This window comes from Ascidiella aspersa, chromosome 6 (genome assembly GCF_963924565.1).
Source record: "Ascidiella aspersa chromosome 6, kaAscAspe10.2, whole genome shotgun sequence".
In the NCBI taxonomy this organism is placed as follows: Eukaryota; Metazoa; Chordata; class Ascidiacea; order Phlebobranchia; family Ascidiidae; genus Ascidiella; species Ascidiella aspersa.
The window spans coordinates 23,254,609-23,275,385 of record NC_139452.1 but is presented as its reverse complement, the minus strand read 5'-3'; the positions used below and the strand labels follow the sequence as shown (position 1 = coordinate 23,275,385).

At 40.9% G+C, this 20,777-nt stretch overlaps 1 protein-coding gene across 1 annotated transcript in view; it reads left to right on the top strand.

Moving 5' to 3' along the window:
• The window catches only part of LOC146140864 (uncharacterized), a 39,800-nt gene that overhangs the window by 8,316 nt on the left and 10,707 nt on the right, over positions 1–20,777 (top strand). Inside the window, exons 3-5 of the mRNA XM_083391686.1 lie at positions 7,297–7,368; positions 12,282–12,353; positions 18,325–18,396. Of these exons, the coding sequence (XP_083247812.1) occupies positions 7,297–7,368; positions 12,282–12,353; positions 18,325–18,396 (216 nt within the window). The remainder of the gene's footprint in view (positions 1–7,296; positions 7,369–12,281; positions 12,354–18,324; positions 18,397–20,777) is intronic.

The following is a 20,777-nucleotide window of genomic DNA, read 5'->3' as shown; positions in this document are numbered from 1 at the left end:
AATACCGCCTCGAAACGAAAGTAATGCGTTGTGTATTTGGCTTGTGTATTCCTTTTAAAAAAACATGAGACAAATAGTGAATAGGCTTCGTCGGGGCGACGATTCACGCCAAGCGTAGTTGTTGCATCGATACAAGTTGAACGGCGCTTTTAGCTGCTGGCGATTTATGGTTTGCCCTAGAAAGCTGAAGACAAGAGCAAGGGATTTTCCGAAGGATCACAAACCATTCGATTTTCTGCGATGTGAACTTTTTCAAGTCGCCCCGATTTGGTATGCTTTGACAAGTTTGGAAACGGTAAAATAAAAATCGAAAAAAGGTAAAATCGAAAACGCTTCGCCTTTAGGCTTTAGCTGACTGCATTTTACGGTTCGCGGTAGAAGATTAAAGCAAGAATAAGAGACTTTTCGTAGGCGTACAAGTCATTTAATGTATCTGCGATGTGAACCCTCTTAAGACGCTCCGATTTCGTATACTTAAACAAGTTTGGAAACGTTAAAATAGGGAAATACCCACGACAAACGCAGGCAGGCAGTTATGAACCGCGCCGTGCACGAAAAGCGGAAAGTAAGGCGCCAGCTGTGCCGTACTGCGATGATTCTGTGGCAGCGGCGGTATGCCAAGTGAGATCGGGTCACATTGGGCGGCACGCGACGGCGAAATATCAATCAGCGTTCACCCCCTTGCAATATCGCTCGGCCGCAGCCCGTGCATATGCTAAACGCTAGATGGGCGCGCGCTGTAGCCTAATTAAATAATGTCGAAGCAGTTGTTGGTACCTAACCAGTGCCCTGGCTGACACAAGCATAGCGCGCTGCGTTGCTGCTGCTCCGTTGGGACGCTGTGCTTATTTACTGGCGAATTCGTACATAAAGTGACCGTGCGTCGCTTACTATACCAATGAGAGTGTATACCAACCCCTGATGGCAGCCTGCGAGTCCCACTCCTTGCGCTTATTAATGCGATGCTATTTCGGTCCGCGGGCGCAGCACCGCTGTGGTTTCCGCGTCACGTGATGGCACCGCAGCGTACCAGCGCCTGTATAAACGAGAACGGCTGTTGTCTGTCGCCTTCACAACATACGCACCGCGCCCGCTTATTCGAGTACTTACCTGACGGGGGTCTTTAACAGGATTCCTTAAGGGCAGTATCCTTCCATTTTTCCTGGGTAACACCGGGTTTTTGGGGGGCAGTACACTTCTAAAATTATTACTTACACCGACACTTATATTATTACCTACACGCTACACCATAAACAAAAAAGTAAAAACGTTAACTTTCTTGCGATGCGCAGTTCAACTCTGGACGTACCTCCAAGTGGCGGCACCGTTTCCTTATCGGAGAATGGATGTCCTGAGGACTGGGTCTGAACATTACTGACATATCAGCCATTCCCGGCCTACTTTTGGCCAATGGGAAGAAAAAGCCACTACACGTTCACCACTTATTTTACTTTTTTTTTTATTTTAGTTGGTAAAAAATAGAATAAAACGCTTATTTGAGTTGGGAAGGTGTGCAACAATTTCGGCCGACCAGTTTATAGCGAAGACCGCTGGTCGAAAAACACAAGGGTCTTGTCGCGCCCTATTTTCTACCCTGTATCCTTTCTTTTACTGTTGTCAGGCTGCTAAGTTGAACTTAGCAGTGCGAAAATAACACGAGGCGTGAGCCAACCCATTTTTACTAGCCTTTGTAAACTGTTGGGTTTCAGCCTAATGTGTAGTGTTGCCAACCAACCAGCTGGCTTTTAATACGAATTTCATAAGTGGATTAGCGTTCCATTTTTAAAAATGCTCGTAACGGAGACCGTTGTTGGTGAAGCACATGGCTAAATAGCCTCGTAATGCTAACTTTTCCAAGCACTGCTTTTTGGGGTCATCTTTTTATTATTTTCTACAGGATATGAATCTATTGTGATCCGTCATGCATAGCCTCCATCATGGCGTACATGTACAATAGAACAACCCTCTTTAATAGGAAGAATGTTAGAATTGCAAAACACAAACATCCCAAAGGTTTTCGTAAAAATTTGCGTTATTTATCTCATTCATTTTTCAAACTGATATACAATACCCACCATTCATTGATTATTTTTAAGTTTAACACAGAATTCGAGAAAGTTTGACTTAATAATTAAAGTTAGACCTGTCCACTGATATTAACTTCGAAAGCGTTCCTAATTTTACTTAGATGAAACCCGAGTTCAAATATAATTATGTTGATTTTTGATTTATCGGTGCATGAAGTCCATAAACAGTAACAGATTTTCAATTAATAAAAAGGTCAAGTTACGTGGACACTGAGAAAAAACATCCAATAAGTTTGGAATCTCAACTGGCCGCCAAAGAGCAATTTTTTTATTGCGGTGAGTCCCATTCGCGCGCACACGCGTGACAATATAGCCGTGTACGAAATTAAAACACACCAAAAACTTGCGAACGGGCATAACGAAAACTCATTAGATTCCTCATAGTGTAGTAGTTAAGCATAAAGAAATAGCTTACCTTAGGCGTTGGAAATCCAACTTAATTGAATCGCACCGAGCTATGCATCACTGACGCTCTATTAAAAATGAGTGATAGGCGCAAGAATTTTGCTGTGATTGTTTTCTCAACAATTTTTGGCTGACCTCGTTGAGCTTTCTTGCAATACTTTCCGATGTCTCGGCTATAGTTTCGGTGATCGTTTGTTTTTCATTCAGATAAATCACGTTGTCTTTCAGAAAATCGGGTTGCGTTCCACATAAAGAACGTTGACTTTAATGAAAATTAACGGAAAAGTATCAACCCTTCTGTAATCATCGCGATATTACGATTATTTTTTAGAAAATATATTTATGTGAAAACTTTTCACAAAACAACCAAAACGATACATGTGTTAATTTTTCAGTTGATCACATGCACTTAACAAAGAATTAAACGAGTAATATTGGGCAAGTTTAGATGAACGGCATATTTTAACGTGTACTGTATAACCCAATCGACAATTAGACTTTTTTTGTGTCTTCTGCAAAAATGTGGTACGCTAAGGAACACCAAAACACGTTCAAGGTTGTCTACTGGTTAGCCTTTAAGCAGTGATTCTTAACCTTTTACAATGGCTGGACTCCATTACACGAGCTCCCAACAGTTTCTTGCCCCCACGTTTCAAACAAATGAGAAGATATCTGAGGTTACAACAAAAGTCACAGGTCTGAGTTTAAACTGACTAGATAATAATTAAAAATATATGCGCTTGCAAGTGTAACCCACAAGGGTTACGAAGGCAACAGTTAAAAAACACTGGCCCACAATTTGCGTGGCGACTTCCTGTTCGTATGAACCGCACGCAAAATATTATCTCGGAGGTCTGCGAAGTCGATAATCCCGCGCTTAATATATTTACTCTTCCGTGCCGGATTAGCGATTTGTTTGTGCTGTACCCGCAACTAACTCGACAATTTACGAGCTTTCCATATCGTCGTTTCAGCCCAATTCAGCGTCCGTTTCTTTGTAACAAATGGCGACAGCTGAAAGAGGGTAACGTTTGTGTAATGTTGATAAGCGGCTCTTATCTGTTTTAAATCGATTACGCCAACATGTCCTCGATTTCGTATCTTGTTTTTACGACGGTAACCTGAACCAAATTGGTGAATTGGCAAGTGTTGCAAAGTACGAGTTTTGAGATGCACATTCCTAAAATAGAGAAATCAGGTGGCACTGTAATTAGGACAAATACGGCCATATACAAAGATTCCTAAAATAGTTGTTGCCGTTGTTGTTGTAAAACATGCATGTGACTATACTTGTTGTTCCCTGCCATGTTAAATCCCTAAAATAGCACCAATACAATCGCCGTGAAATTACTGAAACTTAAAAGTAAGAACCAACTCGGGTCGAGACACTTACGTTAGGTGAGGTGATTTCTACAAAATCATCGCAGGCATCATGGGCGTTAAAACGACGATTTTATATAGATTGAAGATTGTATCGATGCTGATTGTACACAATTTCAATGACTTGCGACAGCCTCAATAATGCACTTGTAGCATTTGATAGCAACATTTTAAACCCCGTGATTTTTATTTTTGGAAAGTCAGTTTTTATTACAAGAGAGTAGTGTTGCAGCTTTTGAGTAAATAGCGTGAACTACAATAAAACAAAATAGTCTCTTTCGATAACAAAAAGAGATCTTACATCATTCTACGAAAACCAGAACACTCCTTCATAAGACTAAAAATGCCGTCCTGAAATGAATCACATTAATCGCGTCACGTTTATGCAACTCAAGTGACAGCGGGTCATTTAGTTCCCATGGCTCTGACTCGGACAAGCTCTTTCATCCGAAATCTTTACGGACAGCCGACAATTCGTTGTTGTCATTTTATTGAAAAGCGGCGCAAACGAAGCGAGCGACCGAAATGCATTCACCTCGCAAATGGTACCCGGAACATCTGGGCCGCCTGACTTGGCGCATGACTCGTTGTTGTATGTATACATATATAAGCGAGGGCCCGACTGCTTCCCCAGCTATGCGGCCACTCTATTCGCACCTTTTAACCCCGCCCCCGCTCACAACCCTCGTTCACTTTTGTTTGTATAAGCATTCGGTAAAAATCGTTTGCGTATTATCAATTACGTCATGGATCGAGCTTTTTCTTATACATCGGTCATTTTTTCGTAGAAAGATCACTTCTATGTTACTATGAGCTTTAAGAGGGTGTTTAGTAAACCAGCCAAGGTTATTTTATCACGCAATAGGAATATCAAAGCATACAGAAATAGGTATCATTTTAAACGTTTCGAATTATTCTTTATTCAATTTTAGCGACGTTGACGTCTTACTACAACCTTCAACCATTATGCTCCAAAGTTAATTTATCACGTATGCGAAAGCAATAGGGGTTATCACGATTCTGTTGAACAACCTTATAGTTTCAGCATTGATGTTTATCCAGCATAGCGATCGCGTTCGCCGACCGACATTTTCTCAATATATTAGACGACACTGGATGAAGTTAGGTTGCTCTTGATCTTTCAACGTCTGCCGCATAACTGGGGCCTTCATGAAATCCCTATCTGGATTACTGCTACGTGCAGCGAGCGGGCAAAAAAAATAATCTAAGAGGCGTTTGATATCGAATACAAGCCCAGGGTGTTGAAAATGGCGTTCATCGCCGGTCTACCCGTGAACTTCATACCCTAAGGGATTTCCGCTGTGTTTAGACCATGTCGCTGGGAGCGCGACCCACAGGGTATCCTACACAGCTAATGTTGGTTTGCAGATTGCGAAATCCCGCCCCAAACTTGGCCTTTGTGCCGCGTAGGGGTCGCAATATCGCCGGTGGGGCGACACGGTCTGGGTGCTGCTAATCCTTTAAATCCCGGCATGTTTGGCGGGAGATGACTGATGGCCATACCCGGGTCTCGTGTTTGTGCGACATTCGATGCTGCACTTTCTTTCGGGGTGTTGACAACCCTATACACTCTGGTGTGGTGTTGAAAAATGTTCGTTTTTTCGTACATTTAGGTGCGGGGAGCGAATCGCTCATTCGTTTAGGGTTGGATGACTGTGGGCGCCCGCAAGTGTGCGAGGGGGGGTTGTTTGTTTCTTCTCTCTTGAATTGTTTTTTTTTTAATAAACCGCAGCGTATGTTTCCGCAATATCAAACAGACCTGTAATCGAGGGAGTTCGCTTTTTTGTTCCCTTTTATGTAGCCAACAATGTATCGGTGGTTTTGATTGTTATCGTTTTAACATTATGAAGTTTCGCTTTTTATGATCTTGTAAAAAGCGACAGTTAACATATGTTTGGAAATACATTTTGTACTTCTTAAACACATACGCACACATTCAAACCTAAATCCCCACTTCCCGCCACACGCACACACAAAATTATATACACTTGAACACAAACTTTTTTACAACTTTGGCTCTGAAAAAGATCGCTGTGCCAACCCACACGTTCTTGAACATTCTAAGGTCGCAAAATGTTTCTGTCGCAATCGTGTACAAAAATCGCTTTGTGCTTCCTCCACAAGCTTCCTCGTAATACGTCGTACGCGTTTGTCATGTAAGGTGGTCGACGGAATCATCTCGTGGGCCGGAAAGCACGCTTGGCCGGTCGACTATCGCATTTTGTCGCGTGCGAAACGCCGCTAGCTCACGTATCCAAACAAATCGCCTCTTGTTTGGTCTTGCCTTGCAATCATTTACACGATTACCGGTCGACGATCGCCGCGGCCCCCGGGCGCTTTTCCGTCGCCTTTTACCCCCCGACGCGTCGTTTTTGTTTATCGCTTCGCGACAGGGGTGACTTGGAGGAATGAGCCGTTGTGACGCGATGGTGTCAGCGGCGTGACGAAGTCGCGAAACACATCTGGTACCTGTCGCTCCTAAATGGAAGCATTCACACCGTGGTAGCTACGTTTCAGTAAATATCTTCGCTTTTGTCTGGAACAGTGTATAGAATCATTCTCAGTTCACTGGTTGACGCCAAATCAAACTTGTTTTTTTCAACATTGTTGAACCTTTGTGTTTTCGAACTCCAATCTAAAACAGATTTTTTAACGTCACGCACAATTTATCTTTGTATCATACTTTTCATAGGTAACCAACTTAGTTTGTCTATAATTATGTTCGAAAAGCGGACCTTTCGCGTATTATTATTTACACCATATACATTCCTAAAAACTTAAATTCGTCGTAGTGTCAAGGTTTTACATATTATTATATAAATTTTGCTTGAATTTCAGTGATAGCGCTTTGCATTTTTATGCTTTTTTAGATATCTTAATATTGACAGCGTGGATTATAATATAACTTAAGATAATACCATTTCTAATATAGTTTGTGCTATAGGCATAAATCGCGTACGACAGTTGCAAAATACTAGCTGTGTCATCACAAAAAGTCACTAATGCGAAAGGTTAAACATGTTTGTTGTTGATGCTACACGAGCTTTGATCAGACAGGTGTTGTGTTGATTCACCAAACACTGAAACTTCCAGGCTGTTACAGCCATGTCGCACACAAACAATTGCAGACTTCACGGGTTGCCCACCACACTTTAATTGGGTCGTTTTTCACAAAGATTTCATCTTGTTTCCACAACGGTCGCGATGATAGGAGTGTTGGTAGACCTTCCTACGTCTAACAATAACACATGAGGTGTGATAGTGACGCCAAGTATGTGTTGCGATGGGAAGATAAAGATATCTCTAAATGCTACAGGCGGAAGAACACGTCTTTGACATTTTGTTACACCTGTATTACGCGTATGGCCGCCAGCAAGAAACTAACCGTACTTTTTAATTTCAGAGACCTGAGCATCAACAACATCAGCGTAATTCCTCCCAAGGCCTTCAATCATCTACATTTCCTTGAAGATTTGTAAGTTTAAAAGTTGTTTCACAACTAAATTAGGATTGGGACACTATAACGAAAATCAATGTGAAACCCTTATGTTTCCTTCACCCTAACATGCATCATGGCTGAAAAATAACTAAATAAAGATGTAAAAGGCAATATCCAATATAGGGTCCGAAAAGTATAAACATCAAGCTCACAAAGTTCCTCAAGCGGACTTGCTAGTCCAACGATGTCAAACTTTTTGCAAATCAGAAAGGTATAGGATGAATGTTTTGCAACTTAAAAATTGACAATGACGTATCGTAAAACTAAGCCTCTAGAGCAGTGGTTGTCAAACCTTTTCTAAAAAAATTACACAACGGTCCCTTAGCAATTTTTTAAATAGCTGATGCGGTCTCCTTAAAAATATACACAAATAAACACAAAATAACACGTTGTTTTTAAAGGTGTCAATGCGACGGGTGCAATTTCTTCTTTGCTATCAGCTCGGCTATGTTAACCTCTAACGAATCGCTTTATCCCAGTTTGAGAAACCACTGCTCTAGAGCGAAAATCCAAATTAGTGACAAATAACTCATGCAGCGAATATTTCGTTATGCAATAGTTAAAACGTATATTTCTGACTGATGGATTGTTATTAAGTGTAACGCTGCTAGTGTTTATTTTCCGGTCAGTAATTATAAACATTTTTCGTATTCTTTTTTAATGGATTAGTTTGTAAATTGTATAAACACGCACACCATTTTGCGTGTCATTAATAACTTTTGTACGATGCCACAAAACAGTCACTTATATTCCAATGTAGTCGCGTATACCTATAATGGCTTAAGGTGAATCTGATTAAAGTAAAACAGGAGAGTTGGCAGCATTTTAGGGAGGTTTTTAACACTGTAACTACATTTTGAATCGCCGGTTTACTCGCCACTTGAAAGCTGCAATGTGAACGTGGGGAGAGATGTTATGTTGCAAGCTCGTCTGAAAATAGAATAGCAGTGCTTGGTGTTTGTCGTGATTTTGCAACTATAGAACGTAGGCGGCATGATTCGAGCTTAATTGCGTTTCGGCTATCGATCTATCTCGTCATTCATTTAGCGGTATGCGCCTGTAAGAATCGGAGAAGCGTCGCGGGTCCCCTTATGCAAAAGGTGGAAAAGCTAATACGATTTCACGGCATTAACCATATGCCGCACTTTACTGCAGCCGACGATCGTATACACAAGACTGGCGGCAGCCTTGCTAGGCCTGCGTTATCCATCGCTGGTCACTTAGCCCGTAAACGTGGGAATATGTGGCAAGAGAGACCTGAGTGTCCATCATTTGGGAATTAACTCAGTCGAATTTTTATAAGTTTTTATGTTAACTCATTGAGGAAACAAGGTTAGCCGGAATAGAAATCGGACGCCGCAATGGCGAGCAATTGTAAATAGGAACACGTCCCAAGGTGCACATTTCGCGGCGGAAGTCGGTATCCCAGCGTTGCCTGCCAAACAGCAAAGACAACTAACCGGTCAGACTTCATTTTCATTTCAAAACGCGCCGTGTTATTTATCCAGCAGGCTCGCAGTCGGTATCCAGTTGTAGCTGCGCGTTCTTTCGTTTCGTTCAACGCTTAATCACTGTATTCGCCTGGGAGGAATGGTTGACGGTGACCGGCGTGCCAGCAGGCCACCTCATTCCCATACACTTCGGGATAGATATCGGATTACTTCCTTCGGCCATTTACATTTCAAGGCCGCGCTGTTCTAACTCGGCATTTGCTGCCACTATATAATGATGCCGCGAATCCATATATGCGTGCCGCCAAGTTGCGTTTGCCACATTAATCTATTTTTGGATCCCGAGCCTTTTGGCCTAGAGAAGTCTTGAAACCTGCGCGTCAGCGACAATTTCTTCGTAACTTATCCGGTTTCTTATTTATTGTATCCGTTAGAAACAGCATATTTAATTCCTTCGTAAATCGATTTTCTAACATTTTCGTCGTGGGATCAAAGATTTCGTAATGACCTATTGTCAAAGATTTTCACATTTTCGTAGGGAACCTACTCCCCAAATAAATTTAGTGATAGCCATTTAATGAATATACTGTTGCTGCCAGGCATTATTTCAATTATAAAGAGGGTTCTTTCGACAATTATTTATTCTGTGCCGACGTTTCGATAACCTATCCAGGTTGTCTTCTTCAGGGCATATCTTCAGGGCAGCCATTTAATCTATTATAGCGCCCGGCGTGAAATCTAAGTTAATGTGCGATTCTCTGGTTCCATCGCGGATCTTTTTAATACAATAGCGAACAGAAGCTATAGTTTCATAATCTAGTATAGGTCACGCAGATAAAACAACATTTGGTACATCGAGACGCGTTTACAGATGACAGAACCTCACCTTTACACTTCTGAATCTTGCTTAAATCTTAATTCCTAAAGTAAATACCCAACGTGGTTCAAACGCAATCAACTAATTGCTTATTTGAGAAATCTAAGCAGGATCACATCATACTTGTTGGTCTTTCTCACGTATATAGGCGTTACACGAAAATATAAAATAATAAATCCTATGTGTTATTTAAGTTGAACAAAATTGTAGTTACCTTCTAACTTTAAAATAAACACCAAATCGCATTTGTTGATTTACACATTCTTTAAATTTACTGAGGTTCGTCAATTTTAACTCTTGTCAATGTGGCAAATTTATTTGCCGTCGCAGCATCGACGATAATTAAATTTCACATTATATTTTTGCTTTGTTGATTAATGGCAATTTATAGTAATACAAACATGTCGTTTGCCTTGCACAAAGTTGTGTACTTGATGCCTGCCGCATCCTGTTTAAGTATTTCAGTAATGCTATTTCGTTTCTGATAACAAATGCCTGCGTGACATAAAGCATTTAAGATTTTTTTTATGATATTTTGTTTGCTAGCCAATAAGCGACTAGCAGTAAAAGTGGTTTGTTTGGAAAACTTTGCTTAGGTTGCTGAAGACTTGTAAAACCGAACGTTCAGACTGCTAAAAACACATGTCGTTATAGTTCTGCATTGAAAGATGGACACAGTGGTTTGATACAGCGCTTGACATTTGGAGTTGGTAAACTTAATTCTTAACGTTGGTAAATTTAATGCTTTCATCGTGAACGTGAGAAACACCTATCCGACTTAATAATTGCAAAGCAGTTCGTTCAAAAACAGCACGTTTTTTAGGATCCAGGTTGAGGCAAAAATCGCTTTAGCGTTGGCAAAGTTTAGTTACCGATATTTGTTAACCTAATATATATATATATTTTTAAATTGCCTTTAAAGGGAGAAACCGGTGATTTTGAATATATTTATGGCCCAAATAGTTTTATTATTTTGTTATTGGATCGCGGCCGATACCAACCTAGTATCGGGAGAATACGGCTACTATTACATCAGGTATCGCCTTCAAATCGGTTTATGCGTTTGTCAATAGCTGAAAAGTTGTGCACCTTGATCGTGATAAACAGATGTCCGCAATTGCAGACTGTTTAAGGATAAAAAAACAAGGAGTTACATGGGATTAAATCACTATATTATAGAGTAGTTTCTTTTGTGATTTTGTAAGAAAATACTTATTTGACCATCACGATTGACCCTTTTTTCAAAAATAAAATTTCCAGCAGTCACGATAATGGCAACACAAGCTTCATATGGCATTTAACACGTATTCTGTTACACACAGAGTGGCGTCAATTGCATTTTGCACGGTACCATTTCCTAACTTGGTAAACTCCGATCAGCTTTTTCGCCCGTCACAGATTTTTCAGTTTCGACTTTAAATCACGATCGAAGTGTCATCCCGGATAAGTCGTGACGACTTGGTCACTTCTGACAAATGCACGGGCCTGAAAATCCGCTTTTCAATTAAACGCAAGCAAATCGTGTTTTCCCTGCTTACTAAGCTTGTACAAATCCCGTCGCGGTTTGGCCACGCCATCCTGTACACGTCGGATTACAATCAGTTCGCTATTTCCGATCGAATACGCTTCCACGCCCGCATAAGAAACCGCAAGGTACCGCCGTGCTTTTGCGGAACGTCGGCCAGTTATTGACATTTCTAGGCAAGTATGCATAGCCACAGACTGGCGCCTATCACTAAACTATATGTGCGAAATTTACGAGGAACTGGGTTGACAATAAAGGGATTGTCTGCTTATGAAGCGACGGCATAAAATTATAAACAAGCTTATATAACTGCCTCCAGAGCGCGATTGATACAGGCAACATGCCTTTTTTTGAAGTGTCTTCCGCAAAACTCGTCATACGCGAGTAGCATTTAGTATACCTAAAAAACATCAAAAAACCTATGATTTTAGTGTCACTAAACATTGATCCAATGAACCCTTTAATAAGACTACTAAAATATCTATTTAGTTAACAATTACTACGACTCTATGCCTAATGAGTTTTTTGGTAAAACCATGACAATGTGGATAATGTGGATTAATATTGTTTCGAAACGCAACCATTTTACAGTATATCGATATTGACTATTTTGGCATTCTTACTGACTGTCTGCCTTGCTTACTTAAAAACTGCGATTTGGCCGTTATGGCCATGTAGGTAACTCGTTAAGAATGTCATACAACAGACACTCCTTTATATTATGGCATGCATAACTTTTAGTTTAACTGCTGAATTTTGCCCACCGTGTGATATAATATTTTGATGCCTTAAAAATGTTTTTTTTTTAAGGCCATATCTCATAGGTTATACTGAATTGTATGCGCGTTATGATGGTTACATGGACCTTAAGTCGCGCCCCTCTTACTATTTTGAGTAGTACAGGCCTACCTTAAATCTAATCTTGCTCGAAACTCGTTCCGTTTTACGAAAACGAGTTATACCCATTCACCAATCTATGCCATCATGGCAGTCGTGTCCATTACGTTACGTTGAAGCTCTTTTGTTGCATCTCCAGGGACCTGGCGAACAACTTCATGACGACTCTCCACCCGACCTCGTTCCAAGGCCTGGTCGAGCTTCAGTCGCTGTAAGTTATCCTCTTTTGTCATTTGTCATAAAAATGCGCAAAAGTCGAAATCGGCGATCGCGAGTTTCAGGCCTGTTTAAAGTTGCCTAACTGTTCTTTTTCCGCTTTTTTCCGGGGGAGGGGGGTATTTTAACTTTATGATTACAGCAGGGAAGTGGTGTTCAAACTTATTACGCTAGTGGCATATTTAAAGGAAATTCAGGACACAATTTTAACGAAAGTTGCTTAAAAAAATTGATCCTTCAAATTTCATGATTACGACAAGACATGGTAAACGGTTAATAACGCTACATTATTAGTTATCTAATGAATGTTGCTTATTCAACTATTGCATGCTTGCCTTAACGCCTGTTTGAAATTTCAATAGGTTAGTTTTGTAAATTACAACCATTTCCACTTGTGAATCTCTCGAGGTACATACAATGATGTGCCGCGGCATACAGTTTGAGAATCACATCGCTATAGGGTGGGCAGTGAAAGTATCGCGTTTTCCAAGAGCGTTTTCGGCATTTGGTCACCCCTTGACCAACCTTCTGACCGCTCTTCGCCGTCAGGTTACCTGAAGCTTGGGAAAACTGACGCCGAAGAACGCTTGGCCAGTAAAGGGCAACCAAACACGTTGGTTAACTATATGGGCGCAATAACGCGCGGGCTCGCCAAGTGCTCGCGGTCCAGGAACATTAAAGGCGGGGGTTAATAAAGTCGCGCTCCCCGGAGCCACGGGAGAAAGCGACGCTCGGCAAAGTCGCCGGGGGACAGTTGTCACGATATGAGCCGGCACTTTGGTGACCGTATACCTCCAACGGTCGGCCCTTTGGTTTCCGCGCCGATCCGCAGGCCGCTGTTTAGAGGGGAGTTTTGATCTTTCGTGAGTTTTTAATTCGGACTGATGTTGGCGCGAGGCTCAAAGTTGGCGACTCTTTCGTGCGTTTGTTTTGTTCACGCTCGTTCTGGATCCGTTTCACTGAAACGTTCATGACATTAGGACATGTATACGACAACAACACGCCAAATTTTAAGCCCTTAAGGGGTTATAATTTGTGTAAATTAAACGGGTGTGTGTAGCATCGTACGTCATACCTGTGTAGCGTCATATTTGGCAGGCGTCAAAAACTAAGTGCTTTACGATTTAATAGCAGAGTATAATCGCATTAAAACTTGAAGGAACGTCATTCTGTTTGTAGTTTCATATCGGGGGTCTTTGTAAAAACGCGGTATTCGCTTGTATCCTGCAACTCAAAGAGCGACCAGACAACGCAGAAAAACACACATTTTTGTTGCATCGGGTCCAGACACAAATCGTTATTTACCGAAGAGTTCTATTACGTTGATATCACCTCCAACATCGACAGTTACCAGTGGTTCTAAAGGTCGTCAATCAATTCTCAATGGGGCACGTGCTTTACTATAAATGGTTTTGTGATTTATGAATTTCCGGGCTCTGGGGTTGCTGTTTTATTTTGATTGTGGTACTTTAAACTTGATTTCCTATTGTTTACAACCAATTTGTCTTACTTTGGATTAACATATTTTTAATCACATTAAGGCTACTGTTAGGCAGAATAGGCTAAATGTTAAAAAAGACTATTGTCTGTCAATTTATAAAGTTTTATCACGCTTGAAATCTAGTTGTTTGTTATGCCCCAATTGTTTATTGTATCTGGTTGGGCGCAAGGCACGGGGCAATTACAAAAAGGGGATTGGAAAACGGTTACAAACCACCGGTTTGTCAGCAGAATTGACTGGCAAAGCTAGTTATTCAAGACAGAAATACCGATAACTCCTTCATTGGTGAAATATACATAAAAAAACTGTCCACATGTATATAAAGTGTCAGACCTGAATTACTAGATTTGCTAGACTATTATTCTGCTGTTACTGATCAGGAATTGAGTTCGATATTCAAGGGTCACGGTAATATCCAATATAACAAAACCAATGCAACCACTGGTTTATATAAATTAATTTTCACCCGATTTTTCTGGGGTCGCTTCTCGGCACGCGTTGTGCCCAGCGGAGGGTAACGAGTCGCGTTCCGCGAAGCCCTCGGAACACAAACCTCCGTCGCCGACGTCAAGAGTGAATGATCGAACCTGTCAGGGACCTTCTACATTGATCGAGCAGCGGCGGCGGCGGCGTCTTGTCGCTGTCTTTGCGGCCAGATAAGCGCTACATTCCCGGGCCGACGCTTCCGCATACAACAGCCCTGCTGTATAACTCACCTGCCGCTATCTTATCGGCTGCCTAATTGGGTTAGCGGCTTTGTGACAGCGCCTCTTGCGCGACTTGCCTGGGCTCTTATAAGCGCGAAGGGCGCTGCTGGCCGGTGTGGGGTGATATCGCGTTTCGCAGCGACCCCTAAACACGGGGCTAGCGGCTATTTTTCGTTCAACAAGCGGTGGCCAGTCGGACAAGCAAGCATGGCGTCCCACTTTGATGTTCGGCCTGCTTGTTTTGATTTCGTGCTGTGTAGCCATAACGCGTTTCCAGTTGTCTTGGCCGCCGACGAAATTTGCCTAATCGATTGCTTGTTTTCAGATTGCGATCTTCTGCTTCGAGGGCTTTCGGTTAAACAGATTTTACATGGTGTTGAAAATGATTAAAGCGTTAATCCAAACGTTCAAAATGATACCTACTTCTGTATGGGCTTTGATATTCTTACTACGCCTTACTGCAACCTCCAACCATTTTGGACCACATTTTATTTTAATTGTAAATCTTACAAACGTTCGTTTTGCTCGCGGTTTGGTTTGGAGCGGCTTATTATCGAAATACGGAACCGCGAATTTCGATTTCCAAATGAGTGAAAATGGCAGAGTGCTCACAACAAATTAAACGGAAAGGAATGTTGGTAACTCTCGGGTCGCAACTTACGCCCTCACCAGTTCGTGGCGCGGGCTTTTAGGCGCAAGTGCCCCTTTCGTAAGCAATATAGTTTTGCGGTTGAAGCGAGCGCCAAGTTTTCGGGCGAAAGTGTTAATGTGCCACTATGCGGCTTCGCCAGGTTCACGCAAAAGCAACAATCGGGGGAGCGACTTATGCGCGCGAGTCGTGGGTAAAAGGGCACCCCGCCCGTCGGCCCCAGGTGTCGGTTTTCAAAGAACCCCGTCGAATTCGACCCCAATATCGTGCCGGGGACCACACACATTTGCGAAGGGGGCGCTTATACTCAGGACGCCGTTTTTCCGGGAATGCGGAAATTGCCTTGCGCCCATTCGTTTTGTTGCGGGCAATCTTGCCGGTGACAAATATTAAGATTAACAGTGAGTTTGCCAAAGCGCATTTTGATGAGTCCTTTATGACATATTTAATTGTGTAAGCATTCTATTACTTGCGGTCATACGGTAAAGAGCACATGATGCCTTGACAATGTAGTGGTGTTACCATCTTAATTGTCGCGGTAGGAGCTAATATTGTGCGTTACTTCAAAGTTTTTAGTGATGATGTTTAATTTACACTGATGCTATTTCTGTTTCAAAAAAAAAAATTGTGCCCACTCGAATTAAGATATGAATCCACTTGATAAGCCTTTGTGTATTAATAAATTTCTGTACACTGATAAAAACTTAGTTTTCAATGATGATGTGTGCGATAAATGTTTTTTCACTTCCCTCTTGCGATATGTTCACCTGATTGACGCGGTCTTATATCTTCACTTGTGCGAAACCGCGCGGAAGCAAAGTCACTTTCCGCTTTAGATCATTACAATCCGCCCTTCTATATTTCTCTCTTATCTCAGTCTTTGGCCTCGGTTACGAATATGACGCGAATGGCGTTGACGGATGTGCGTAACAGCCGCCCATGTGTGCTTTCTGTCGCTTTCCCCCAGTATTTGCCATAAACATATGCCGCCTGACCAAATCGCGTTCGTTTTGCGCTTGGAAAGTGGCTTGCCGTTCTGTGTTGGCCGTTCGTGAACCTTGATTATTTTCTATAGGGCGCGCCGCTTTATATCAAGGCCATATCGAAAGAGGCTATTTTTATTTTTGACTAAACTTTCCCGAGCTAAACCTTCTTGTTATCTTGCAATGGTGTAATGATGTAATCGAGGATAATTACCCATTTACGCAATTCTTCAGGAATAAAGCAAGGCAATTTTAAATTCTATAAAGGCGAATGGCCACCCGGTTTGTTTTCATGGAAAAAACAAACAAGTTTTCTGCTATATAAACACGTTGCTCACTTTCGAGCGGTTCCAACCCTTCTTACCTTCCGAAAAAACAGCCAGAAAATGGAGAAGAATAGATGCTGGGCTCAGCCGTTCCCTGCTGGTGCATATTACTTCGTCTTATCCCGATTTAGCCGCGTGCTGAAACAACAAGAGCATGCCATAGCGCCTGTGTAGGGGGAAGAGGGGCGTGCACGTCTCAACACCCCCAAAGCTACGGGGTCGTCTGTTTTTGTGGAAATGAAATGACGCAGGCGCGTTGTTGTTTCGGCGACTTTCCGAAACAAAGCCGCTGTTTTCTTTGCCAGCAATATTGATCGACCGAACGCCGTCGAGCTGCCGGTGCTCAAACGCTTCGACTTTTTTTCGCAGAAACCTTTTTTTATCGCGCGATAATTTAAGTTACACGGCCGAAGAAAAATACTCACGAGAGTCGAGAGATAAAAGATAGATGGCACCACCCAATAAGAAGCGACAGATATATGTTGAAAGACTGGTACATTTCACTCGAAATGCTGCGAGATTCTTATTTCCTAGCGCAATATGGTATTTGTTTTACCATGTTCTCGAATATTATTAATGAAAGCAAAGTTTTGGCGTATTAACATCGATAAATCATAAAGCGAGCACAAATCAGTAAACAGTTTAGCAAATCATTCTCATTTACAGTACGAAACAATGCAGTTACTGGAATGGCTTGTTGTAGGGATATAAAAAAGTTTGAATGAAATTCAGGCTGTGACGTATTCCCTAAACTTTGCAACATGTTCACAAAAGAAAAACACACAAGAAATTGTTTAAACGTTTTAATTGCAAAAAGCACAAACACTTCGACTGGTGCCCTGCCCGTCAAGCTTCGTCTGTGTTGGCGCCACGTGTGGCTTCGCGCCCTTTTTGACCAGCGCGTTTTTTATGATGTCATCAATAAAGTTTATGCGACCGCGAGCTCGTTTCACGGTCATAAAACGTTGAACCGTAAACCGGTTTAGGCCGTAAAACCACCGCAAAGGCTCTAAGCATCTTTGAACCTGCTCGCGGTTCAGAAGGGTTAAAGCTTTTTCTTTCCTATTAATTCGGACTTATTGAGGGAGTACAAGGATAAAGAGGGATCACAAATTTAAATACGCTAAGGTATATCGTAAGGCAAAAGTGTTCTTGTTTAAATCGCAAAAGTGTTCTCTACTTGTTCGATTCGGTTAAAAACTTGGTATAAACGATACGCGAAAAATAATTATGATAAAATTACGTTGAAGTGTGATTTGGTGTTTGGAAAAGTAACTTGCCGTATTTTTTGCTGAATTCTTATGTTTTGCTCGCTTTATTAAAATCCGTTTAGATAAATGGGTCAACAAAACTTTATTGCTTTTGTAGTATTTGGTTAGCCGAGAACCTGGCTTAGAAAAATTGTTTTAAAGCTGCTGGATTTCCTTTATTTGACCACGGTCTGTGATTGTGATTAAATAATAATTATTTTTCGTTGAGGTTATTTTTTTCTAGGCCGTTTATCAACTCTTATGAATAAAATGTGCGTTGGTTAATGTATACAGTATAGCAGTATAAACCTAACGCAGTTCATTCCTTATTTTAAATCTTTCCGAAATACAAAACTACTTGTAAACAAAGCAGAGAACCATATTCACGCCAACATCACAAAATCTTTCTGCCGGAGAGATGGCTTATCCCATGCGGTCAAGCATTCGACCTCCAGGGTCAGGGTTCGCATTTCTACTGGCTCACCCCCTGTGATTCAAAAGCTTTTAACGCCCCACGATTCTTTGCAAATCTTATACTTCTGCTCCACAGAACGCTTCACACCAACCGCCTCGAAAACATTGAACCGCAGCTCTTCGTAGAAGCCACCAACCTACGATCGCTGTAAGTATGGTAGCATCGCAGTCACCAGTGTTGTAATAAGTCATTGACTTGACTTAATTGCACTTGAGTCACTGTTTTCAAATGACTTGACTTGACTTAAGTCTTTTGACTAAAATGACTGGACTTAAGTCTTCTGGACAAATGACTTGACTTGGACTTGAGTCATTTTGTCAAATAACTTGGGATTAATTTAAGTGTTTTTCATTAAAATTTATCTTTTGCACATTAAACACTTTTTTAATTGCTGTATATTGCGTTTGTGTTTTTTTAGTTAAACTGTTGCTTAGGACGAGTTTACCAATTTTAATAGTTTAACAGTATATTAAAATTGTCTTGCTCTCCTAATAACTTGACTGGGATTTGACTTGGACAACCGATGACTTGGACTTAACTTGTTATTTGCGCAAAAGAATTGACTTGGGCTTAAGTTATTCTTCAAATGACTCGTCTGGGACTTAAGTCATTTCGAAATGATTGGTTACAACACTGGTAGAGTCACTATAACGTTAAGTGAAGAATACGCGCGCATCTGTCGCGTATAATCACGCGGGTTCAATTTTAGAAACAACGATTGAAACATTTCTTGGAAATTAATTACTTTTTACTTGAACAATACACGATTTTATGTCTAACCTTTTTAGCTTGTCATGCATTCCAACACCTCATATAAGTAGGAGGTACTTGACATTTTATTCCGATACCGATTCCCGATGTTTTGGACAAAAACTATCGCGATCCGATCCGATAACAAGTTACATGACTACCACGCTCAAAGTATAATAGATTAATTTAAACGTTCAAAGGTAATGTGTCAAGGTTATAAGCACAAAATTTGCATTAACATTAAGAAGTTTACTGTTCCATCTATAGTTGACAACCTAATAATATTGAAAGTTTTACTTTTGAATGTAGAATCGCAACATAGTGGTTTGATTCGGCCAAATTATCAATTTGCTAGGCAAGACAAAAATTCAAGGCAGCAGACTAAGAAAAAAATTTCTAACGAAAAAAAATTAACTAATTAATCAAATCACCTTTATAATTTTAGCTTTACAATTCACATTCTGTACTTTAAACACAACACTGAAACAAAATGTTTTCTCATATTTAGCCTTTCGACCGTATTCCTGAACTGTTTTTATTTACCAACTATACCGAAACCTATCAAAACAGCAATGTTCAATCCAGGAAAAAGTTCGCTTTGATGTAACGATCAATATTAAAAAGCGAAAATAAATTGCAAACTTTGGAGCATAATGGTTGGTGGTTGTAGTAGTAAGAATATCAAAGCCCATACACAAGTAGGTGGCATTTTGAACGTTTCGAATCACTCTTTAATCGTTTTCAACATAGCAGTTACAAACTATAGTTTTTAATCGTTTTCAACATAGCAGTTACAAACTATTGTTTTTGTTTTCAATATCAAACACATAAATAATGACTCTTTCCCCTTTGTAGTTGCACGACTCTAATCCAATTTTACCTTAAATGGAAACAAACCCCAGTCCTTCCTATAGGCGGGTCGCGGGCATATCGGTGTAAACAAACTCGTGCCTTATCGAATTTGCAGCGATTTATCGCAAGGACACAATGCGGCCAAATTGAATCACGGCGAGTAAGGCGATTCCCAAAGCACCTGCCACTGAACTGGAATATCTAATAACAACGTATTCAGCACGCGCGAGGGTCATTTGCGGCCGATCACATTTTATTGATAGAGGTTTCGTTTCAGTACACGCGAATAAATAATCTGGGTCCTCATTCTGACCAAAAAAGATTTGTTTTTTCCAAAAACTGTATTTAAATTCGATGATTGGTAACTGCACAGAGCCTTACATTGTTGTAATGACTTAAGTCATTGACTTGACTTACGACTACGTGCACTTAGGTCACTGTTTTCAAATTACTTGACTTGACTTAAGTATTTTGGACAAATGACTAGACTTGGACTTTAAGTCATTTTGTCATAACTTGAGATTAAATTAATTTTTTTTATTAAAGTTTATCTCAAGTTTTGCACATTGAACACTTTTATTGCTGTATATTACGTTTGTCATTTTTTGCTTGTTTTGGACGAGTTTACCAATTGTAATAGTTTAACTGTTTACTTATATGCCAATGACATGACTTGAAAATGACTTGCTCTCACTATGGCTTGACCGGTACTTGACTTGGGCAACCGATGACTTGAACTGGGACTTGACTTGTTAGTTTTGCAAACAAATTGACTTAGAATTGAGTTATTTTTCAAATGACTTGACTGGGACTCAAGTGACTTGTTTGCAACACTGGAGCCTCATTTTGAGGTGACTATGGCCGCCCTGTGACAAGCATCTACAAAAAACGACGTGAACCTGATATCTGTCTTTGTTCATCGGAGT